This window comes from Octopus sinensis, linkage group LG14 (genome assembly GCF_006345805.1).
Source record: "Octopus sinensis linkage group LG14, ASM634580v1, whole genome shotgun sequence".
In the NCBI taxonomy this organism is placed as follows: Eukaryota; Metazoa; Mollusca; class Cephalopoda; order Octopoda; family Octopodidae; genus Octopus; species Octopus sinensis.
The window spans coordinates 32,521,665-32,548,653 of NC_043010.1; the positions used below are offsets into that span (position 1 = coordinate 32,521,665).

Genomic DNA, 26,989 nt, shown 5'->3' on the forward strand with positions numbered 1-26,989 from the left:
TTAGCATGAGGTGCTGGTGTTTCTCTTTTCCCTACCCACTGTCTTTGGCACTTAACATTTTTTACAGAGAACCCATTTCTTGTCACCAGTCACTATTCACTCAAATAAAGGTTTGTTCGGAAGACATGACGGCAAAGAGCACACATTCACACTCTGCATGCAAAAGTTTGTGAGGAACCCGTTGACTCAATGTGCTGACTTTTCCGATGGCACACAGGTGTCGATGAATGGTTAAATGACCAAATCCAAGCTTCTCTGCTTGTTCCTCAACAGTTACAAAGGAATTTTATTCTACTGGGGTTTGCAGGATGTCCTCGTTGAGCTCTACAGATCTTCCAGGACAAGAATCATCTTCTAGGCTGCAGTTTCTGGCTCAGAATTTCTGGAACCATCATTGACACTGGCTTATGCTTATTGTCCAATCCTCATATACTGCATTAATATTCCTCACACTTTCTGTTGCGTTGTTGCCTTTATTGAACTCATAAAGCAAAATATGCCAAATATGTTCCTTTGTCACTTTCATTATAACTTTGAATAACTATTAAAATCAAACTGTACTCTTCAAAGTTTGTACTAAGAATAAGGGCAAGGAAAAATTACTACCTGCTTTTATAGCAAGTTAATGTAGGTAGTGTATCCCATCACCCTCCAACTTCTAGTTCATGCAAATGAAAAAAACTGCATTATTTATGAGATGACCCAACATAATATATATAAATATAATACATCTATATACAATATATAAATATATATATATATATATAAAGCCTTGTGAGTGGATTTGGTAGACGGAAACTGAAAGAAGCCCGTCGTATATATGTATATATATATGTATGCATGTGTGTGTTTGTGTGTCTGTGTTTGTCCCCTAGCATTGCTTGACAACCGATGCTGGTGTGTTTGTGTCCCCGTTACTTAGCGGTTCGGCAAAGGAGACTGATGGAATGAGTACTGGGCTTACAAAAGAATGAGTCCCGGGGTCGAGTTGCTCGGTTAAGGGCGTGCTCCAGCATGGCCACAGTCAAATGACTGAAACAAGTAAAAGAGTAAAAGAGAGTAAAGAGTATATATATATATATATATATATATATATATACCTTTATTAAGGCTGCAAATGTTGCAGCAAATACAAGTGACCCGTACTCATCAGCCGAAAAAAACATCATATCTCCAGAATTCAAACCTACTTCATTATTATGGATGGATTTACATTTTCAATTTCTGTGAAACTAAGAGGTTTTTTAAAATACTTTTTAAAAACCTGTTATATGACTGTGCAACATTAAAGAACTGTGGAAGTCCATTTATTATCTAAATCTGATTTTTATTGAACTATCTCGAATGTTTCATGAGTGTAGCCTCGCCCCCTTAGATGTTTTGAGAACTCAGATGTTTTTTCAGCTGATGAGTACGGGTCACTTGTGTTTGCTGCAATATTTGCAGCCTTAATAAAGGTGGTCTTCGTACGAAACAATTGTACCGAAATATTTGATCCATTTTTGTTGCTTTTTTCTTTATAATCACCCCGCATTATCTTATGGTTAATACCATATAGATTTCTGGTGCATCTAAGTTAAGTACCGCATTCATGTGAATTCAACAGAACTCACTTGAATCTTAATTGCTTTTACTGTATATATATATAGCCTCGGTATGAAGATATTTCGTTCGTCCTCTGCCATTACTGTACTGTCCTGTCTTCAATCAAAACTTCCGTCTTTCCAACCCACTTCCGGTGAACCTATATAAATAATCACCTCGTGTGCTTCTCTTTCATTCACCCTTTCTTGACCACACAGCGATGATCATAGCAAGCAAGCTAAGAATTCTCATTTCATTTCTTCCGACTCTTGTACTACACACATACATTTGCCGCTAACCCTTAAATGTTCGAATCTATTCACCAATTCTGCTTGTTCTTAAAATATAACCCTTTAATTTGTTTAACCCCTCGGTACCAAGTTAATTCGTTCGTTACTCTGTTCATTTCTTCAAACCCCGATTGCTTAAGTCTTTATCACTACTGTCCCCAATCAAAATCTTCGCAGCCCACCATTCGCGGTTCGCCCGCCCTCCCACCCCCACCACCCATACCGGAGAACACTCTGTTTACACCATCCTCACCGGATATCCCCTCTACCACCGCCACCACTACGTGTGTCTGTTCCTCCTACCCCTCCTCCTCAATATACTTTCTCACTATGTATTTACCCCTGCCTCTCTCCCCCTGGACAGAAGCAGCTAGCACCGCAGCTCATCAAACGTCCCACTTAACCTGTTATCTTATGTTCCTCCTGTTTTGAAATGTGTCACTGCCTCAACCGGCTATCTCCTTCCAGCCCCCTCCCCCACTCGTGATATCCTACATTTTACTTCCTACTTTTCATTCTGTCCAGAACCTGCCACCAACCCTACCTGTCATCGTTTCTCTTTACCCTAAACCTTCCCCACTGGTGCTCCCCTACATTACATGCACCCCCCCACTCTCTCTCCCTCTCTTCTCTCTGCCGGAACCCTCCCACCTGCTGCAATGCAACGAAAAAAGGCAATAACCGATCATGGCCGATGCCAGACCCTTCTGGCACCTGTGCAGGTGGCACGTAAAAAGCACCCACTACACTCGCGGAGTGGTTGGCGTTAGGAAGGGCATCCAGCTGTAGAAACACTGCCAGATCGGACTGGAGCCTGGGGCAGCCCCTGGCTCCCCAGACCCCGGTCAAACCGTCCAACCCGTGCTAGCGCGGAAAACGGACGTTAAACGATGATGATGATGATGATGATGATGATATATATATACACACATACATATATAGTTATACATAATTACATATATATATGTATGTATATACATATATATAAATGTATGTATATTTTTCAATGTGTATGAATAACAAGGAAAAAGATAAATAATTACCAGGGTAGCAAAAATTCACATGAGTGCCTTAGATATTATTGAGATTATTCCAGCGTGAATAAAAAAGATGTATAACAATGCAATCATCTCATCAGGGAAAAAAAGGAACAAAACACATCAATAAGCCATTTTAACCGAATGTAATTATCGTGTACATAAATATATGATGTAAGGAGAATGCTAGCAAGTCATTTTTTTTTAAAAAATTAATGGATTTAACGTCAAAGGTAAATTAGAGAAAGAGAAGGTGGAGAAAGAAAGAAATTAACAAAAAATTAAGAGTGGAAAAATATAATGTGAAAGATGAATGGGAATAAAGTTTAAAAGCATGGAAATAAATATATGTAGTGCAAATGAAATGTAAGAAGACAGTTAAAGGTCGAATTTTATAGACTGGTAGAAATTAATTATAGGAACTAAAAGTATGTTTTTGCCATTGTTTACAATGATAAACACATTCACAAGAGTATTCTTCAAGAAAAGGATGAAAATTAGCTCTTCTTTACAGAGCGGCAAAAAGATTTACCTTCGTCATATGAGAAAGATCTAGATGGAATTTTCCATTCCAATACATATTATTATGTTCCTTTAGAGACCAAATTAATTTACTAAGCCCAGTAATGTTGCATTTCTTGGTATGTCTAAATGTAGAATAACGGTTAGATATTCTTTTTGACAACTGAGACGAAGAGCTACTCATATAAAAAAAGACATCAGAACCACAAGTTATCTTATATTGATAAACAGAGTTTTAGTCTTAGAATTACTGCTAAGGAAAAGAATTTGATTTGAATTTATATCAGAAATATTAATATTGTTGTTATTATTGTTCAAAGAATGGTTAGCGTTAATAATATCGCTGTTATTATTTTCATTAAGTGGATTTGCATTTAAAATGTGAAGAAATGATTTCTGAAAGGTTTTTGGTAAATGAAAAAAAAAACCTATCCTAATTCGGTGTGAATTGATAATAGAATGGTATCTGGAATTTTTTGGAAAAATTCTAGATACCATTCCATTATCAATTCCTGCATTTGACTTCATTTCTTAATTTATCCATGTTATATATATATTTATGTATATATATATATGTATATATATATATATATATATATATATATATATGCATACATACATACATACATACATACATACATACATACATACATACATACATACATACAACATACATAGTTAATCCAAACATGAAAACACAAAGAGAAAACACAACAACGCGAGGACGTGGAACAAGTATAGTATTATTGGACGCTCAGGAAAGAAGGAAACAAGGAGGGTTTAACGTTTCGAGCGGAGCTCTTTGTCAGAAACATAGGAAAAGAAAAGATCCAAAGAAGGGAGGATGGAGGAAACAAAATCGCCAATGGTACACACGCAGTCACATTACATACATACATATATACATACAGACATACATACATAGTCCCTGTCACTTAACAGTTTGGCAAAAAGAAACCAATAGAATAAATTCTAGACTTAGAAAGAATAAGTCCTGGGGTTGATTTGTTCAACTAAATGTGGTGCTCCAGCATGGCTGCAGTCAAATGACTGAAACACATAAAAGAATAAAAAAATATGTGTGTATTTATATGTTGTATGTGTGTATGTATGTATATATATATATGTATGTGTGTGTGTGTGATTGAAAAGCAAAGGAAAACACACACACAAGATGAAAGAACAACAAACGGTGTATTAGGTCTACACTCAGGAAAATGGAAGAAGTCTTTAATGTTTTGAGTCCACTCTCTTCTATAGAAAGGATGGATGAGAACAGAAAAAAGATGGAGAGCAAAAAAACATGTATCAGAATTAAACAGTTAAAGCATGTTGAAATGATCAGAAGCGGAAGATGTTGACTTGAGGCATGGGCTAGCAAGAGAAACAACAGTGACTTTGTGTGTGTGTGTGTGTGTGCATGCATGTGTGTGTGAGCATGCATGTGTGTGTGTATGTGTGTTTGTGTGTGCGTGCATGTGTGTGTGTATGTGTGTGTGTGTGCGTGCATGTGTGTGTGCGTGCATGTGTGTGTGCGTGCATGTGTGTGTGCGTGCATGTGTGTGTGCGTGTGCTTGTATGAGCAAAGACATGTGTGTATGAAGCTAACATGTACTTGTGTATGTGTGCATGAGAGCTCACCTGTGTGTGTGTGTGTGTGTAAACAAGTACATGTGTGTGTGTATGAAGCAATGTGTGCATGTACCCTCAGTGTGTTCATGAGTGTGTAACTGTGTATAGAAGTGTGGAAATTTGTGAGGCTATCTGATGGGTGTGTGTATGCACATGTGTATGTACGTGCATATGTGTGCATGTGCATGTGTGTGCATGTGTATGTGTGTGCATGTGTGTGCATGTGCATGTGTGTGTATGTGCACACGTGGGTGTGCAAGCACAAGTATGAAGCTACTATGTGCATGTATACAGTGTGCTTTTAGCCTGTCTGTGTGTACGTGAGTGTGTAATCTTATTTTCTGTTTATGTTTGTGTGTAAGAATTTATGTGTGGAGATTGATCAGTGTGCATATACATGCGTGTGGCGTTATTATGAGTGTGTATATTGTGTATGTGCATTTATGCGTGTGTTATGTGTAAGGGAATCTGTGCATGTGTCCTGTTTTCAGTTGGTGTGTATATTTGAGGTTATCAGACAAAGTGGGTGTGTATGAAGCTAATGTGTGTGTGCGTGTGTGTGTGTGTGTGCATGAGTGTATACATATACTGTGTCTTTGGGCATGATTATATGTGTATATGGGCACTTGCATGTGTGTGTGTGAGGTATCTGGTGTATGCATGTGTTGTAGCAGAAGGCTAGATGTGTCATCCTGGATAGAGTTGTTAAGTGACAAACGTGGTAGGTGTTGGGATGTGTGGGTGTGTGATTGTATACGTGTTGCTGCGTGTGTGAGGATGGATATAGAAGTGTGGGTGCTGGTGTGTGTGAAGTATGAAGAAGGAGTATGTGTTTGCATGTGTGTGCGCGCGCGCGCGTGTGTGTGTGTGTGTGTGTGCATACATATGTAGGTGCTAGTGCGTTGTGGAGTAGGTAGAAAGATGTATGTTTGTGTGTTTATATGTGTGTATGTGTATATGCTATATGGATGAAAATGCTGTGCATGATGTTGGGTTATAAGTAGAGTAGGTGTGTGGAGGGTTGAGATTGAGGAAGCAGGTGGAAGATGAGAGGTGCAGTGTATGTAAGGAATTTAAATGAAGAGTGGTGGAGATTTGAGGATGTGAGGAACTGAAATATAGAGAAAAATTTAACTCATGCTCCAGACAGAGACAGGAGTCTTTGTTTAAGGCTAGTCTGAACACAAACAGATGTTGCAAAGAATGACCAGATGAGCAGAAATGGCATGAGACCAAAGTGTCATTCCTGAGTCTGATGTCCCAAAGATGTTTGACAAAATAGTCAGCTAATGCCAGCCAGCCAGCTCGTGATTTGATATAGATTCATTGGGGACCTTGGATAACAGAAGGTTGAGTTGCTTCTTGAAATCATCTGCCCTCATTCCATGTTGGTCTCCCAGGTTTTTTTACCAAGATATTAAATAGCTGAGGCCCTTTGAATTCCAAGGTATTGCAGTACCTGTTCCTCACTCTAGATGAGATGGATGTTTGAGGGACTGGTATGACTGTCAATGTTTGGTGTCACCTCCTCTAGAATCTTCCATATGTATATCACTGCATATCTCTCATCTTCAGTCTGAGAGTAAAGTCATAGTTAGTTCTTTCTGTCCAGCTAAGATTGAACAAGGTTTAGCAAGCCAAACTTTAAGAAATATTGACAATAAAATCAAGGAATCTTTGTACCTGTTGCTATGGAAAAATAGCTACTCAGAGATATCTTGGTTTAAATCCATCCACAATAAAATTAAAGCAAAATCACAGTTTGATATTGTGGATTTCTACCTGTCAGTATCTGAACCACTGTTGCATGATACTTTGGGGTTCATATCAGTTTGTAACCATTGATGAGCATAAAATAAAGTTCATTATACACGTACATAAGACATTGTTATCAGTGACAGATCTGTACAAAAAAATGATGGCCCACACAAACTATTTGATGTCCCATTGGGTTCATATGATAGCACAGATATAATATGTGATTTGGTTACTTTATATTTATTAGACCATTTAGATTTAAAATTCCCCAACCACAGCATCAGTATATATCAGGATGTTAATTTTACAGTGTCACACAATTGTGATGGTCATGCTAGGGACTCCTTTAGAAATCAGTTGATTTCAAGCTTCAGTTCTTTAGGGCTTAGAACCTCTATTGACATTAACCTAACTGGGACTGACTATGTTTCCTTAAACCTCAAAACTAATTCTTATAAACCCTTTCATAAACCTAACAAAAATCTAAAATATATTAATAAGCACTCCTGCTACCCATCTATTGTACTTGAGAACCTAATTCCAAACATTAGCCAAAGAATAAGTTGTCTTTTTTCATCTAGTGAAATATTTGCAAAAGCTTCCCCATATTATAAGGTTTTACAGAATAGCAGCTTCACTGATAACATCTTTTATAATCTTCCACCTCTTGGACAATCTAATCATAAGAATAGGTACAATAAAATTTTATGGTTCACCCCCACCTTTCTCTCTAAATGTGAGGGCAAATATAAGTAAAAGATTCTTATACTTATAGGATAATCAGTTTCCAAGCAATCATAGGTATAGAAAGATATCTAATAGCCACACAGTTAAAATAACATTTTCATGCCTCCCTAATGTAAAGGCCTATATCTACAAGCAACCAATGACTCAGACCTATTGTGGATGCACATTCAGAGATAAATCTAAATGTCCTCTAAAGCAGGCATGCAGTGTATCCTCATTGTTTGTGAAGCACAAGCAGCAGTAAATTATGGCAATGGCCAGAGAAAAGCCAAGTGCTACATTGGAACAGTGGAAGGAAAATTTAAATCAAGATACAACTATCTTTTGGCCTTTAGACACCACAAGAGGAGACATCTTGGCATTAATCTGGAAACTTAAGGACAAGAATGTAAACTAAAACATCAAATGGAATATTCTTCCTAAGATCAAACTCTTCAATTGGTTCGAAAAAGCTTGATATGTTCCATTGGAAAACTGTATCATTAAAACACCTTAAGAAACTCTCCAGTGACTGTAAATTCCAGGAATGAGATCTTTTCTTCATGCTTGCATTTTAAAAAATACATCTTAGTGGAAATTAAAGATAGACCACTGGACACACCATACAGAATTCTTGTCTAGCTTATGTTATTTCCATATCCATAGCACACAAGTCAGGTTTCCTATGGGGGTTGATTATCTTACTTGACTTTTTCTAAATGCACTTTCTCATTCAAATATCAACTGCATCGAGTGCAGTAAACAAACTGTCTTGTTGTCTCTAACAACCTGATAAATGATGAAATAAATTAATGTTTCAGCTGGGAAACCCAGGATAACTGTATTACACAAGGCTTGTGTTTTTTTATTCTAATAATATAATAGACATATTTATATATATATAATATATATATATATATATATATATATATTTATTTATATATACATATATATCATCATCATCGTTTAACATCTGCTTTCCATGCTGGCATGGGTTGGACGGCTTGACTGAAGACATGTGGGCCAGAGACTGCACCAGGCTCAATCTGATCTGGCAACGACCTCACTCAAAAGGTGCTTTTTACATTCTACCTGCATGGGAGCCAGTCTGGCGGCACTGGCAACGACCACACTTGAATGTTGTTTTTCACATGGCACCAACACATGTGCTGGTAAGGCAACACTGGCAATGATTACACTCAAATGATGCTTTTCACATGCCACCAGCACAGGAGCCAATCTGTGGCCCTGGCAATGATCATGCTCAAATGTACTTTTAACGTTCCACTGGTATGAGTGCCAATCAGGCGGTACTGTCATCGGCCATGTCAGCGATTTTGATTTTGAATTCACTTGCCTCAATAGGTCTTTGCAAGCAATTTTATTATCCAATGAACGAATAGTATAGTATAAAAAGATATAAAAATGAAGTATAACATAGTTTAAAAATATATAGAAATGAAGATTCAAACAAAATCAAAGGTGAAAATGTTATATATCATTTAAATGTCAAAGCAACTTCTGAATGCCTCCTCATGGGTTGGAGAAAATCTCTTGCTAAAGGAAGTCTGAAACATGGTTACCATTTGAAGTGTTTCTCCCTACATATACACACAACCAATGTTTTCAACTTCTCTTTTAGAATCTCCTTTAAATTCTATGTTTTGAAGATAATAGCTTCAAGGGATGTATTTCTGCAGGGTAACCTTTTGATATTCTAAAGGAAAATACAAATCTATGTAAGGGAAAACCAATTTTCCCTTACATAGAGCATGAAAAATTTATAGTATTTTCAGAAAGAGAAAAATATTAGCTTATGATAAATATTATATCTATATTGATAAATATGGGGCACAACTCCAAACATGTTTCACTTTTACTTGTAGCTCTTCAGATTTATAATTACTCAAATATTAGCAAGAAATGATTAATTTTTGTTGGTATAGAATAAAAGAATTAATGAGAACCTCAATTATTCTGCTATTGCCCTCTTGATAATTAATAATGAAGTGAAAATATTATTCATTTTTAGAATATTAAAAAGCTAAAAATTTATTCAGAAATGCAATAAAAATTATAGTAATATCTGCCATCAAGTAATATAATTTGTTTGTCTGTGGCTTGGGGGAGTAAAGTTTGGACGCTTAATGTTTAAACCATGAAGTATACATTTACATACGTAATAGAAATAGCAGAACAGTTTTATGGATCAGTGATCAGTATTTTAGGGACAGAAGCTGACCTCAAAGAATTCTAGATCTTTAAATAAATTATGTTGGTCATAACATAAACAAGGGTTTATTCAACAAAGAATGGAATTTGTTATTTTTATTACTGATTTTGTTGTTGATGCCATAGTTGACTTTAAATCAAGGTTCACTTGTTTGTTTACCTCAACAACCTAGCTGAGAAAAATAAAAGAAATATCACTCCCTCTACATACATAAATCTTCTCAGACAAGGGAAATCTGATTTAATTATCAATACAAATTAAACAATTTTAATAAAAATATTTTATAATTAATTCCTGAAAATTTTCATCTGAAAATATTTAATAATTAAAAAATAATATTTTCATTAATTTTTTTTTTCTATATTGTTTTCTTTCATGGCAGAAAAGATGAGACAGGTTTTGAAATATAACATTTTCATATTGTTGCAGTGAGTGTTTTCATAATTGTCTGGTGTTTTTTTATATTTTTGTCATCCACTCAAGTGTGAAATGTAAGCTGAGACAGCATAGAAATGTACTTTGTCTAGAAACATGAAACAATGGTTATAGCAAGATTTGAATTAATGATCATGTGATTTGTAAGTCCTGCATCTTAACAATCACCCCATCACAACTACAACAGCAACTCTTTCTGAATTGTGACTATACAATGCAGCTAATAATATATTTTACACTTAAATAAAGATGTAGACTCATGCTTATCGTTTCAGTCAAATTCAGACCCTTAGGAACTTTTCAATACCTTAGTATGAGGATTGAACCAATAAGCTTCATTGTTATTTTACAATTTAAAAAGATTAACTTATGTCCCCCTCCCAGACTGCCAAATGTAGAAACTGAAAGATAATTATTGATTTCAAATTTTGGTACAAGGCCAGCAATTCCAGGAGAGGGGTAAGTTGATTTCATTGACCCCAGTACTTGACTGATAGTTATTCTATCAACTCCAAATGAATGAAAGACAAAGTTGACCTCAGCAGAATTTGAACTCAGAATGTAAAGACAGATGAAATGACACTAAGTATTTTGCCCAGCATGCTAACAGTTCTGCCAGCTCACTGCCTTAAAACTGGAAGATAATTATTATGATGTAAACAATGTTGAGGAATTGTTAAAAAAAAACAATAGAAGTAGTCAGTTCAATACTTACTCTAAGCTTCCATAAAAGCCCCTCTTGGGCCTTATTTCACAGAGAAACTAAATGCTATATTGGTACTGTAGTAAAATGTACTTTTAGAGAAATTTTGTGATTAGAACCATAATAACTGGGTTGTTGTAATGACAGGAAATGAAGTCTTGCTGTGGCATTGGATTATGCTTTCATGCAAGACACATTATTTCACTGGCTTTAGTCTTTAAGAGATATTACTTCACAATTCAGTGGCTGGCTTTATGAACAGAAGTACCTAACCATGAAATCTTCTGCTTCACCAATTCATGAAAGTGTTCAAATTTGTGGAATCCATACTTGCTATACTGTTATCAACAATTATTGATTTCCTGCTCAGGCAGAAGACCACAAGACCACAATTCTGTGCAAGTGGATGGAAGAGAGGAAACACTTGATTAAACCAACCCCATTATTGAACTGGTACTTATATTATCAACTATTCTTCACCTCTCATGAAAGGATAAAAGGCAAAGTTGACCTCAGTAGGACATGAACTCAGAAGACAAAGGGCTGCAACTGAATACAAGAAGTTTTTGTCTGATGCCCTATTGTTTCAGGTAGTCCACTGTGCAGTAGTAAGCAAATGATCTATGTTTGGCTTAAAGGTTACATATGAAATTGTTATTGTAGCAATTATGCTATGGTTTATGTATTGGATTAAGGGCTATATTTGAAGACTACTCAATAGTGATACATACATACATATATATATTATATATATATATATATATATATATATATATATATATATATATATATATATATATATAGATAGATAGATAGATATATAGATATAGATATATATATATATACATACACACACGCATGTATATATATATATATATATATATATATATATATATATATATATATATATATATATATATATATATATATATATATATATATATCTATACATAAACACAGATGCATATACACACACACACTGAACATTTTAGTGTGAGGGCAGGAATGGATAATGGCTATATGGGAAGATATGACAATACAGCTATGCATGGCACACGCATTGTTTGTTATTGACTATAGAGGTATATATTTAGCAATTATACAATAGAACTATCTTTAGTGCAGATATTTTCAGGGTTTTCATTAATAAAGAAGTTTGGTTGAGATAATGGTGGTGGTGGTGGTGGTGGCGGCGGTGGTGGTGGCGGCGGTGGTGGCAGCAGCTGTGGCAGCACTACTGTTACTGCTGGGGATACTGGGAGAGCTCAGGAGTGAAATTCAAATATTTCTAAACAATATTTTGATTAAAAGCTAGCAGGCCTGTTAAAAATTATGTTTTTATCAATAGAAAAAATAAATATATCTAAATAAAAAATGCCATTATCTGTGTCAGCTGACTGGAATAGGTTTCCATGTATAGTTGCAAATCAGAAAATACTGAAATACACACACACACACACACAATATCAATGTACCATTTTAGGTATTCCGATAATGGATAATTCAATAGTTTGTAGACTGTTTGCTTTTTTTATTATTATCACTATTATTATTATTATTTCCAGTGGCAGGGATGATAGCATTGGCTATGGTGGTGTTAGTAGTAGTATTGGAGTCATGAAGGTGGGTGTGGAAGTTGTGGATGTGGTTGCAGTGGCACTGATGGTAATGGTGGTTGTAGTGGTCATGGTCGTGGTCGTTGTCATCATCATAATCATAGCTGTGGTGGTGGTGGTGGTGGTAATGGCGGTGGTGGTGGTGATGGTGGTGGCAGTGGTAGTGGTGGTGCTGGTGGTGGTGGTGGTGGTGGTTGTTGTGGCGGTGCTGGTGGTGTTGTGGAATTCTAGAAAGAAAAATAATATCAAAGTTAGTTCTTTGGGTTTTATATTTTATCGTATCGTTATTATTATTATCATTTTTATTTTAAACAAGAAAAACTAAAAATATTCTCTATAATCGTCAGTTGTGTCTGTCTATCTTTGGTACTGCTGACGTCACTAATTAATGGGTGAGGAGAGGGATTATTGCTTTGTTTTTGGTTATTCTTCATTTTGTATGGATTATAGTAATTTGATTTTTTCTTAATTATTCATCAGTGTAAGAAGGCCAGCACCCATGACCCTTTGTGGGGTCTGAGACTGATTGGAGCAAAAGAGAAGGAAAGGAAGGAAGGAAGGAAGGAAGGAAGGGAGGGAGGGAGGGAGGAAGGAAGGAAGGGAGGAAAGAAGGAGGGATGGGAGGAAGTGAGAAGGTTATCTTCAGGCCCAAAACCAAGCCTGAATGGTGGCAACAAAGACCATTCTTCTAAAACCATTCATTTCACAAGATGGTTATGGTACAGTGGGTAGTGAATTATGTTTACCATCCAAGGCTAGGAACAGTCTCTCCAACAAAAAGAGGCTCCCTCAGTTTCCATTACCGAATTTCACTTACAATGTTTTGGTATTATCTAAGACACCCCACAGTGTGAACATACCCGAAATTATATGAAGTAAAATTTAATCACACAGCCATGGTAAGGCTATGTGGTTGAGAATTTTGCTTCCCAACACATGGTTTCAGGTTCAATCTCACTATGTGACATCTTGGGTATGTGTCTTCTACTATAGCCCTGGGTTGACCAAAATCTTGTGAGTGGATTTAACGGATGAAAGCTGAAAGAAGGCCATCATGTTTGTATATATATATATATGTGTGTGTGCGTGCGTGTGTGTGAATGTGTGTGTGTGTGTCTGAGTCTGTGTTTGTGTGAATGTGTGTATGTTTATGCTTCCATGTCTTGATAATGCAGGATAGTTGTAACTGAATGTCATTGCCATACAAGCAGTATCATTCATTTCTCCAAAAGTATATCTGGCCATGGGCAAATATTACCTTACTTGAAAAGAAGTCAGAGCTGGCAACAAGAAGGGCATCCAGCCATAGAAAATCTGCCTCAATAAAATCCGTCTGATCTATGCAAACATGGAACAGTAGAATTTAAAATGATGTGCACATATACACAGAATCACAAAGTTATAACCACAGTTTCACACTCACTCTCTCATACATACATGCACAATGCACACACGCACATACACACTTGCTCACTTGCACACAGTCACACATGCGTGTCTCTACATAACCACATGTCCAAACCAATCTATATGTAAACAGACAACAATAATCAATCCAGGAAATTACTCTATCACACCATCTTATAAACAACATCTCATTCACATGAACACCAAATACTCAAATATCATAAAACTACTGCAATGTTGATCATTATATTGGCCTCAAAGCATTCCATCTTTACTACACCCAATGCAAACAACACAACAGAAGGAACACAAACAGTGATCATCTCAAAGCCATCTGCACCACTAGCTAATGCATGCTAGCATGTGTGTGTGTGTGTGTGTGTGTGTGTGTGTGGTGTGTGTGTGTGTTTGCATGTGTGTGTATGTATATACATATATATATATATATATAATATATATATATATATATATATATATTATATATATACAATCACACAAACATGATACAGTGTCAAATATGCCTCAAGCATATTTGAACCCATAAGAAAGCCATTCATTTTACAATATTATTTCTGAGTCCACATTTTTGGCCTTTTTCTTTTAGTTCTCTAAGCAATTCTGTTAATTTTTAATGCTCTTGGAAATGAGTACAATGTCATCAACGAATTTTAGATGATTTAGCAAACATCCATTTATATTTAATCCTTTATCTGACCAATATAAGTTTTTAAAAACGTTTTCTAATACAGGTATGAATAGTTTGGGTGATTTGTGTCTTCTAGTCTGATTCCTTTGCCAATTTTGATATGAATCGCTTTGTGTTTTATAGTTGCCATAGTTTAGAAGAAAGGACAATGGATGAAATAACAAATTGGCAGAGTGGACACAATGTCCAGAAAGGAAGAGAGGAAGACCTCGCAGAAGTTGAAATGAAGACTTTAAATTCTTTGGCTTCCAAACACAGATGAGGAAAACATAAGACTGTAGCTGGTGGAAAGAACATACTGTGGCCTTTGTCCAGTAGTGGACTGAACATGTGCAAGGAGGAGAATGTACCTTGCTTAACACAACATAAGAAAGGCATTCACTATATTTTGTCATGGAGAAAATTTCTCACTGTAGACAAATAAGTGTAACCTACCCAGACTATGGGATGCATGCATTTCAAAGTCATTATCTCCTCTTCAGCAACAGAAACCACAAAGAGAGACACCATGAACTGGCATGAGAACCAGACCTTTCTTGTGTTATTCTTCTCATCATTAAGTGACTGATTATGCTATTCAGCAGGTCACTGTAAATAAAGTGCAAGGTTACAGTGCTAAGCAGTGATGTCTATAAGTTCAAAGTGTTACTGGTTCAAATATGTTTGAGGCATATTCAAATCTGTAAGGAAACCATTCACTGTATCTTGTCAGGGAGAAAATTTCTTGTTGTAGATACATAGGTATAAATACACTGAGATGAATTGAAGTGAACTCCAGTAAATTTTCCGAAAATCCTCCCCAACTTCCTCCTAAAAGACTTCCCCCAAAGAAGTTGTATATTCGGAATATACATGATATAACATATTCATTGAAAATTTCATTGAAAAAAATATTCATTTTCCTGAAAGTTATGATCATCTAAATTTGGGGTTGGGTAAGAAATCTGTATAACTCCACTTCATGAACGGAATCCAGCTGTTATCCATTTAGATGTACATCTAGAGAATGGCCAGCAAGTATACTTTAATCCAGACAATCCACAATGTCTCCAGCAGCAACTTGAAGCTTCACGTTCAACTACATTGACTGCTTTCTTTCAGCTTTGTTGCACAGATCCATTTGCTTCAACTCTTTTGTACCAAGAATCCCTCAATATTAAACATGGCAACAGAGAACTAAACAATGGACGAGATGTGACATTAGTCAAACTTTGTAAGGGCACCCAGGAATCAAAAGACATTCATCATTGGGAAGGGTCTACACTGTGCATCCCAACAACTTTGAGTGTTATTTTCTGAGGCTCCTTTTGCACACAATCTATGGTCCATAGAGTTTCCTAGATCTGAAGACTTTCAATGGCCATGTTTGTGACTCTTACTGACAAGCTTGCCATTTCCATTGCCTCCTTGAAGATGACAGTCACTGGAATGCAACTCTGGATGAGGCAGTTGTTTCTTGTTCTGCATTTCAGTTGCAAAATCTCTTCACCATTATGCTTCAGGCTTGTGACATCTCTAGCCATTACCAGCTGTGGGAGATTCATCAGGAATCCTTCTGTGAAGACATTGTTAACAGATTGCTGAGGAAAAATCAAGATCTTGAAATCCAACTGACTGACAACATCAAGAATGAGGCTCTACTTCTTGAATACAAAGCTCTCCAGCTTGGAGGAAAACCTTTGCAGGAGTATGGCTTGCCAGATCAAATAAGAGAACAGCCCAGAACAGACCAGGAAATTTTAAGGGAGAAATTCTATTACATGAACAATCTCTATGAGTATGTAACAAAGAATGAGCCAAAGCTTTTGACTGAACAACGGACAGCTTACAATTGCATCATTCAAATGACTCAGGAGGAAAAGAGTAGCCTGTTCATTTTCGATGCTCTTGGGGGTACTGGGAAGATATTTTTGATAAACCTTTTGTTAGCAAAAGTCCATCTAGATGTGTGCATTGCATTGGTGGTAACATCTTCTGGAATAACAGCTACTCTCTTGACAGGTGGATGAACAACTCATTCTACTTTCTAGGTTCCCTTGAATTTAGTTAGGACTGAGACTCCAATTTGCAACATTTCTAAGACATCAGCAAAGGCCAAGGTCTTGCAGTAGATGTGCTTGGTTGTCTGGGATGAATGCACCATGTCTCACCGTGGAGTACTTGAAGATGTTGATCGTAGCCTAAGAGATTTTAGAGGAAAGGACATTCTCATGGATGGGTCACTGATTTCAGAGAAACCCTTCCTGTGGTTCCAAAAGGTACAAAAGCAGATGAACTACAAGCCTGTCTCAAGCAATCTTATCTGTGGAGGCAAGTGACTAAATTGCACCTGACAGTTAACCTGAGGGCCCAATTATTTGGTGATCAAATTGCTGGGCTGTTTTTACACCAGCTTCTGAAGATAGGGAATGAGCAACTACCATATGTCAACCAAATGCAGCAACACTGGCTACCCTGTGGTGAGATGGTACCAACTGTCAATGATCTCATAATGCATATGCTCCCAAACATTGCACAAAACTTTTGCAACAGTCAATGGCTCTGTGAGCGAGCCATCTTAGCTCCACATAATGATGCTGTTGACGAAATCAACTGGGATCTCTTGCAGCTGTTGCCAGGACAAGAACAGCCTTTCAAATCCCTCAATGCTGTCATTGATCAGGACCAGGCTGTAGTTTTTTCCAACTGAGTTCCTGAACTCTCTACATCCATCTGGGCTGCCATCTCACCACTTAACACTTAAAAAGGGGCCCCAATTATGCTGCCCAGGAATCTGGATCCACCTCATCTGTGCAATGGCCCCAATCTGGTGGTGAAAGTGATGCAACCCCATGTCCTAGAGGCAACAATTATGACTGGGAACTATAAGAGTGAGAATGTCTTCATTCCATCGATCCCGTTAATCCCATATGATCTCCCCTTTAAATTTTAATGATTCCAGTTCCCAGTGAAACTAAGTTTTGCTATATCAATAAACAAATCTTAAGGACAGTCTCTTAAGGTTGTTGAACTTGACTTTGCTTCTCCTTGCTTCTCTCATGGACAATTATATGTAGAATATTCACGAGTTGAAAGTCCCCAAAATATTTTTCTTTATATACCAATTAAAAGACACACTCAAAACATCATATATTTAGAGGCTCTAGAAAATTAAACTGTGATTGATTTCCAGATTTGTTTCAATACATTTGTTTTTACTGATGTCATCTGACAGAATTTTTGTTAAATGTACTTAACAGCAGATGAGTGCCCCCAGACTGGTTCTTCTCAAGTTTATGCATTTTCAGGTTCAACATGTTTCAAATAAGTACTGACAATTGAAGGTGATTGCAAAGACAAAGAACTACCTGTTTTTTTGTTTTTTTTAACAACTTTAACAGTGAGAGCATCGGACAAAATATGTTATTGATATTAATAGTTTGTACCTCAGCTACTTACTGTTGAGAACTGCATTATCCATGTATCATGTTAGAGATCTAAATGGCATTTTTTAATTTCATTATTTTCTTTAATCCAGGCAACGCTGGATATTTCTGCTAGTATATATATATATATAAAATAAAATAGGGAAGATAGAGAGCTTCTTACAATGTAAAAAGAGAAAAGTTTGATAACCTTTATTTATATGTTTTAAGTACAAAGCATCATTATCAGAAGTAAAGAGTCATGTTAGTCTATACCAATGGTTCCCAACTTTTTCACATTGGTTCCCAACCCTTTTATTTAAAAAAGAGTTTTCCCCATGGACCACTTTTTGATATGCTTATCCTTATCTGTATGTATATATATATATATATATATATATATATATATAAAATTTTGAATTTAATTCACAGACCCCTAGTGCTAGCTTTGCAGACCACCAGGCTTCTGCACACCTCAGGTTGGGAACCACTGGTCTATACAATACCAGTTGGGCTCACATTTCTCGATTGTTTGTGTCTGATGATGGGCTGAAACATATGAAAGTTATTAATTTTTTTCATTTGTGCATTGTAAGAAACTTTCTGTCTGCACTATTTTGTTATTTTACTTATTTATCACAATGCTTCAAGCAAGATACAAGGCTCTTTTATAATATCATCATTTTTTAACATCTATTTTCCATGCTGGCATTAACTGAACATATATGTACACACATATATATCTACATATATTTGTGCGTGTGTGTGTGTGTGTGTGTGTGTGTGTGTGTGTGTATTATACATATGTGAAGAGTTGTTTTTTCTGTTATTTACAGGTGAGAGGTCTGCCAGGAATCTATTTAGCCAATCAGGAACCAAGTGAACTGAATCTGAAAGAAAGTGGAAGAAGAACCTACATTTCTTTTGATAAAGGAGGGAACTGGAGCTTAATTCCGGTCCCATCTGATATGAAATCCCAGTGTAAATCTGACAAGGTAAAGATTATTCACTATGGGTCCATTTCATGGGTTTGTAAGAGTATTGACAAGGTAAAACTACTCCCAGAGTCAAGAGTATTGCCATTATTTTGTTCTGATTTTCCCCCTTATATTAGTGTTTCTTGTTATTTTCCCTCAAGTTGTGCTATGATGAATGATATTTCAGCCATGACCATCCAGTTTATTACTTAGACACACAGCATATCCGTTATATAGGTCCAATGATTGGGGATGGAGTGATAGAGAATTGCTCTGTTAGTTTGCCTCATCATAAAATATTTTGTAAGACAGCACAGTGTAATTGATCATGCATTGTTTCTGATAATGGTGCGTTAATAAAAGTAACTGTTTGACAAACAAAGTGTGTTTGTCATTACAGTTGTTTTAATGTTGGTAGGCTTGAGCAAATATTTCTTACTGTTGCCCTGGGACAATCCAAGCCTTGGAGTGAAATTGGAAACTGTGTGGAATCTTGTTAAATGGATTGTACCTGTGATTTAATGGGTCAACCTCATTACACTTTGTCACTCTGACTCACCTTAAGAACTCCATTAAGGGTACTCATTACTGTGGAATACTCAGCCTCTTATATGATGATTCGGCAAGTTGATCAAGCTACCAAATACTCATCATCAAAATCAGCTGAGATCTTTTTTATATGCCATACTAGCATGTCTCAGAAGGTACAAAGTTCTTGATATTGAATTTTTTGCATGATATTGTGTATTTCTTCATGTATATTTAATAATATACTATATTTGATGGTATGGTTTGTTTGTTTGGTTAGCGTGTTTCACTCTAAGAGGTTATATACATATTTCTATACTCATAGCTCTTACATGTATTATATTCTACCATCTCCTTTCAACCACACCACTTTCTGTAGTCACCTGCAGGAATATCTTTCTATTCCCCTAATATTTAACTCTTCTCATTGTAACATCGACTGCTTCTTTCTTCAGCAACGTTTGCAGTCTCTTGTTCGAAGTATGTATGTGAAATCAGAAAAATATATTCATGTATTAAAGTTATATGTACAAATGTGAAATCAGAACAAGGTATCATAGATTTATCATTTATTTTTATCAGAGTCATAAACATGACATGTATATTGAACGTGTCCAGCCTGAGTAAACCCCTCACTACCATCACATTAAAACTACTACTACTACCACTACTACTACTACTACTACTATTATGATTAGAATAATGTATTCTCTTCTCCTTTCAACACTTGCCTGTTTACCAAATGAGGGAATCTCTTTGAGAATTCTTTTCATGATTCCATTCAACATATTGAGATTTGCTTTGCTGATGGGAATGTGCATTCATCATAAACCCAGCCACTGGAACAACTCTGTAGTTTATGTCTTTCAGTACATTTTTCTGAAATAATTCCTGTTGACCTGATTTTTCCTTTCAGTTTCAACTTCATCACAAATTCTTTCTAGAATTATTCTCTTTTTCTATAACACACACCGACCAACCCATTGCAACAATAGTAGTAGTAGTAGTAGTAGTAGTAGTAGTAGTAGTAGCAGTAGCAGTAGTAGTAGCAGTAGTAGCAGCAGCAGCAGCAGCAGCAGCATATCTAATTAATCATTGATTAATAATATATTTATTAACTTCAATCCAATTAGAGCTGATAATATTATTCTCACTGACATTGAAATCTCAGTTATCCCACAACTGTATCTCTTAGATTGGACAACGTCTACTAAATTTGCCAAACGTTTGAACTACTCTTTAAGCATATTCCTGTACCATTGCTCACTTGCAGTAGAGAGCCATTGCTAGTTAACAGCATAGTAGCTGAATTGCATTGCTTTCAAGCAATGTAGCAACACAGCACAACAGTACCATTGCTTGTAGTATAGCAACAGGATACTTATGGTACCTAAAATCATAGGGTGTAGTGCCTTTGCTGTCTAGTAACAGGGCAATTATAACAGTATAGTAACCAACTATCATTAATAGCTGGAAGTGAAAGAATAGAGTGTCATTGCTAAAGCTATCAGTGGAACATTAGAATGTTGTTGTTAGGTGATAGTAGAATCATATCAGTATGTAGGAGTAGAAATTGTTGTTTAGTCCCAGAGTGACCCTGGTTGAATAGATTTATATGATCAAATGCTGTCAGCTATAACCATCTATCTGATTTTCCAAAATAGTGGGCCCTAGAATACATCATTCAGTGAATCTTTTATTACATTTCAGAGGTATTTAGCTATTATTTTTAGTATGGGTACACAAACCAGTTAAAACATTTCTATTAGGAGATTCCAGATGGGAATGGACAACTGACTGGTTTGAGGGATTTTATCCTCCCAAGGTGGCACGTTTCACACCTTTAGGAATGTCTTTGTTTTTTGTATAGAATTATACTTATGTGTAATCTGTTGTACATTCTGTAATGTGTATATTGGGGATACAACTTTTTTGCCATTTCATAGTCCTATATCATATTCTGATGAACTTTTGAAAAAAATAATTGAAAATCAATGTTTTTTTTTTGTATTTGATCAAAAAAGTTCACCCATGACTAACTTTGAAATTTTTACACTTGGTTTCATTTAGGTAGATTTCCAAAAACTAGAACCTTGTTTGAATAATAAACAAAAAAGGGGAAAAGATCCAAAACGTTTAATCTATAACTGTTTAAAGAACTGTATTCTGCATTCCAGAACAATAAAAAGGTCATATGAAGTTAAATTAATCAATAGTCAAGTTGTGGCAAGACATTAGAGAGAATCAAACGCAATGGCAAGTTGGCTTTGTTCTTGCATGTGGCATGTAGTTCTTGTATGACCTTAATTGCTCACTCACAGCATTGATTACTTCTGATGATGTTCAGTTTTGATGCTTCTTGTTTCCAGTGATTTGTCAAGCATTTCAAAGCAGTCTTGTAGGGTAACAAGGCTTGCAATAGCTCTGCATAATCTTCAGCTCTATACATTTGGTACTGAACCAGTCATAAGAGATGAACTGGCAGACCATCTGCAATCTTTCTCTCACATGTGGCATGAGGCAAAATGCAAGAAGGGCTAAGATTGCTCGCAAATTCCATCTGGCATTACTGATGTTCAGCATTTTCTAGAACTTGATGAAAGGTAGGTCTCCGTTTTCATGGAAGAACCTGAAGGCACAGGTTAATTGAAACAGAAACTTCATATCATCTCTCCAGCCAGCTTGATCTTCAATAACATATATTCCATTCTGGAAGGAGCCTTGGATGTTCTTCATAACTTGTCATGGGTTCTCTGACAAAAAAATTATTCGATGTTGGGTAAATTGCTCATGCCTGCTAGCTTCTCATCCATAATAATGTGCAGGATTCTGTCCAATACATGGTGTTGGCAGCTCACAAATTGTGGTATATATTAGCCTTTGCTCAATAACATTCCCTGTAGTCTAACAAGTACCCTACTCTTCCACTTGATTTCACTTGTTTCACTCTTGATGTCAACTGCTTGATATTCATCTCCATCAATATGTTTACCATCGAAATGCAGACTCCATTTCTGATTGTGTTGTATATCGATCAAGTGTTTCTTCATTTCACCAGCTTTCTTGAAGAGTGCCTTATAAATGCCTCACTGACTAGGAGCTGGGATATCGCTGCCCTCCTCTGACAACTGTTTGCGGATTTTTGCAGCTCTGTTGGTAGACACGTTTGTTCCAGTTACAAATCTCGTACCAGTTGCAGATTTGTTGTGCCTTCTTGTGGAGGAATAAGTACCATCACTTTCACTTTCATTTTGATCAACTCTATCATCTTCACCATAATTGTACTCTTCAATATCTTCTTCAGAGTCACTGTCAGTATCCAGGACTGTTGGGTTTGATAAAGAATAGGAGGTTTCAGCATCAGAGCATCTTCTTTTGGAAGGATGGATATTGTGCTTGCTTGCAGCTTTGCCTGTCGAATAACCCATTTTGCTCTTGCTTTGGAGTCGAATGGAGTAGAGCGGTTTGTCATCACTGTGGACTTTGGTGATATCGAACAGTTCTTCTAATGGCTTAACTTTTCCTTCCTTATGCATTTGTCATACAAATGAAGCACATTTTCAAGTTGAACCCTATTGCTTGCTCAGAAATTATCAGAAAATTGAATTATCTCTCCCCAGTAGTGTCACCTCTCTTGATAATTCTGCCACTCTCTTCTTTCTGCCTTTAATTTATTTTGCAAGAAACTGATCCAACCAACAATCTGCTCCTTGAGTGATATTCAGCTTCTGCTGGCCAGTGAGGCTTCTTCTACAGGCGTGTGACCTCTAGATGAATGGCACTGGAAGTGAATCAAATTTCTCCTCCACTTCTCCTTGTTCTTCTAAACAATTTCAAAGCTTTTCTTGAATGACATGACACCGGCAGTCATGCAGAACTCACACTGAAACCAAAACAACAAGGGTAAAAGTAAAAGAACTTAATTTTTGTTTCATGACTAAGCATGATGACTCAGTAATACAATCTAATCACCACTGAAGTCTTATAAACGATAAGAATTTATTGAAAGCCAAGAGTACTATGCAACCTTGCCCATATTCAAACAAGATTTGCATAAGAATACACACACGGATTCACAGGTGAACTTTTTTAAAGATAGCTGAAAAGTGAGTTCACTTCAGTTACTTATGCATAAAAGCTCATCTAAATATGACACAGAAAATTGTTTTTGAGGCAAAAATTAAAAAGTAGTATCCCTAGTGTATATCCTTTCCTTTTTTATTGTATATATACATCCTAACACATTTTGTAATCTGTTAAACTTCTATTATGTATATACCCCTTCTGCTATGTACTGGAAATGTTTGTAATCATTGTTTTAAGGAATTCCTCTGGTCAATAAAGGAAGTTATTTTTGTTTGTTTATTAATTGTTAGGCAGAATTCTTGTTTAAGCACCACATATAATCCCTCATGACTCATTCATTTTTCAGAACTTTCAGAAATTTTTTGAAAGTTTGTATTCTACACACAGGAATTCATATGATGATGCAAAAGAAAAGATGTATTTTGATTTTTTTTTTTTTAATCCTCCTTCTCCTCATAAATCCTAAAATTTCAGCTCTTTTTCTAATTTTTTTTTTTTGTTTAAACCATAGTTTTAAAGTATAGACAGACCGAATCTGTCATTTGTTTCAGTTTATAATTTCAAAATAATATTTGAAATCGAAATTCAGAAAGTTAAAAATATTTACATATGCACACATATGGATCAAAGCACACCATGTAACTGGTTATAACATTTCAACTTTTTGTACTTTCAAACACTTTTTTACAAAATTTTTGTTCTACACACTGGACCTCATGCAATTATGCAAAACAAATTTTTTTTATTAAGATTTTTTATCCCCTCTTCCCCCATAAATCCTTACAGAGGCTCCAATACACAGATATTGGAGAGACTGAGGTCATTGCTTGGATTTATCCACAGTGATTTAAAAAAGGTATGTGAAAGATAGTTTATTTTAATAGCATACTTTTCTGTTAGTAAATGCTTTTCCTTACATATACACACACTCTTCGTGCAGAGTGGCAATTAAGAATTTAAATTACAAAAAGTTTTTTTTGCTTAAATCCCAGCAATGGACCATCCTTGAGTGCATCATTATTCCATTAAATGTGTTTATAAGGAGAAAAATATTGAAAAGCATCAATACTTGTCAGATTGACAAATTGACAAGGGAGGTACTGGGTGGTCATGGGATGTGCTAAAAATTGACTAAATATTTTTTAAATCACACACCTTTTCTTCTGAGAATTATTTTGAAATTAGAAACAGAAACAAATGGCAGATTCTAATTGTTCATATTTTAAAACTATGATTAAAAACAAATTTTGAAAAAAAAGTTGAAATTTTAGGAATTATTGTGGGTGAGTGGAATAAAAATTAAAAAAAAATTTTTGCATAATTGTATGAATTCCTGTGTGTAGAAAACAATTTTGCAAAAGTTTCCTGAAAATTCCAAAACATAAAAAAGTTATGAGAATGATGCAATTAACTAGCATTCTTCCCCAAAATTTCAGGCTTTGTGCCTATAGTAGAAAGAATTATTATTATTATTAAAAAAGGTGGTGAGCCAGAGCTGGCAGAATCATTAGCATGCTGACCAAAATGCTTATCCATGTTTTGTCTGTCTTCAAATTCTACTGAGGTAAACTTTGCCTTTCATCCATTTGGGGGTCAATAAAATAAGTACCGGTTGAGCACTGGGAGTCGATGTAAGTGACTAACCCACTTACCTTAACATTGCTGGATTTGTGCCAAAATTAGTAAGAATTATTAATAATATTAGTATGATTGACAGGACCATTAGAACACCAGTCAAAATCTTCTGTGGGATTTATTGCTGATTTTTATGCTCTAAGTTCAAATTGCACTGAAATTAGTTTTGATTTTCATCTTTCAGATGGTGGGGGAATAAATAAAATAAAATATCAGTCAAATATTGGGATTAATATAATCAACTTTTCCTCCCACTAAATTTGAGACTTTATGTCTATGAAAGAAAATGTTGTTATTAAAAATAAGTACCAGTTGAGCCCTGGAGTCAATGCATTGAACTTACTCTTCCCCTAAAAGTTGCTGGCCTTGTACCAAAATTTGAAAGCATTATTGCAAGCCGGCAGAATTGTTAGCAGACAAAATGCTTAACATAAATTTGATTTGTCTTTATGTTCTGAGTTCAAATTCTGCCAAGGTCAACTTTACCTTTGATCCTTTCAGGGTTATTAAAAGGTGTACCATTTGAATACTGAGATCAATGTAATTGACCTAACCTCTCCCCTGAACTTGCTGGCCTTGTAGCAAAATTTGAAACTATTATTATTAAGACAGTGAGCTGACAGACTCGTTAGCATGCTGGAAGAAGTGCTTAGCGGTATTTCGCCCATTGCTATGTTCTGAGTTCAAATTCTGCTAAGGTCAACTTTGCCTTTGATCCTTTCAGGGTTAATAAAAGTACCAGTGAAACACTGGGGTCGATATAATCAACTAGTCCCCTCCCCAAAAATTTCAGGCCTTGTGCCTATAGTAGAAAGGATTGTTGTTATTATTATTATTGTGTTATTATTATTATTATTATTATCATTATTATTATTATTATTATTATTATTATTATTATATTATTATTATTATTATTAGCAAGGCAGTGAGCTGGCAGAACCATTAGTACACCAGGCATAATGCTTAGTGGCATTTCATCCGTCATTATGTTCTGAGTTCAAATTCCACTGAGGTTGACTTTGCCTTTCATCCTTTCAGGGTGGATAAATTAAGTACCAGTGATGTAATTGACTAGTCTCCTCCCCCAACATTTCAGGCCTCTTGCCTTTAGTAGAAAGGATTACTACTACTACTTTTCTTATTATTTCAGTTATCTAAATGTTCTTTGCATCTACATCTGCAACAAATGGAAGTGCTTTTCAATGTTCCTCGCATACTGTCTGATGAAAATGCTCCCGGCCTTATATTGGCACATGGTAGTGTTGGTGATCAGCTTTCATTTCAAGATGTCAGCGTTTTCATCTCTAGAGATGCTGGTGTTCATTGGTATTCAGTGAGTGTTCATCTATTATGATTCTTTTCATCATCATCATCATCATCATCATCATCACCATCATTATTGTTGTTGTTGTATGTAATAGATTCAATAAAAAAAACTTTAGAATAGGTATCCTTTCATTTTACTGCTTAGTATCACTAAGTATGGATAATTCGAGTTTTTTGTTTCCTGGTCAAACTCAGTTTCATTATATAGTTGCATGCTAACAAACATAGGTTTCAGTCAATTTTGAGAAAATTAAAATTAATATGTTAATGAAAATCATTGCTAATGAAAAACACTGCTAATGCTAATTATTGTTAAGAAAGGCAAGGGGGAGAAATTTAAATTGATAAAGTATTAAAATAGTCATGTGGTATAGAAATAGGCAG

General features: G+C 35.8%; 1 protein-coding gene across 1 annotated transcript in view; it reads left to right on the forward strand.

Annotated features, from left to right (window-relative positions):
* The window catches only part of LOC115219083 (VPS10 domain-containing receptor SorCS3-like), a 722,157-nt gene that overhangs the window by 601,617 nt on the left and 93,551 nt on the right, over window positions 1-26,989 (forward strand). Inside the window, exons 10-11 of the mRNA XM_029789149.2 lie at window positions 18,890-19,048; window positions 26,430-26,612. Of these exons, the coding sequence (XP_029645009.1) occupies window positions 18,890-19,048; window positions 26,430-26,612 (342 nt within the window). The remainder of the gene's footprint in view (window positions 1-18,889; window positions 19,049-26,429; window positions 26,613-26,989) is intronic.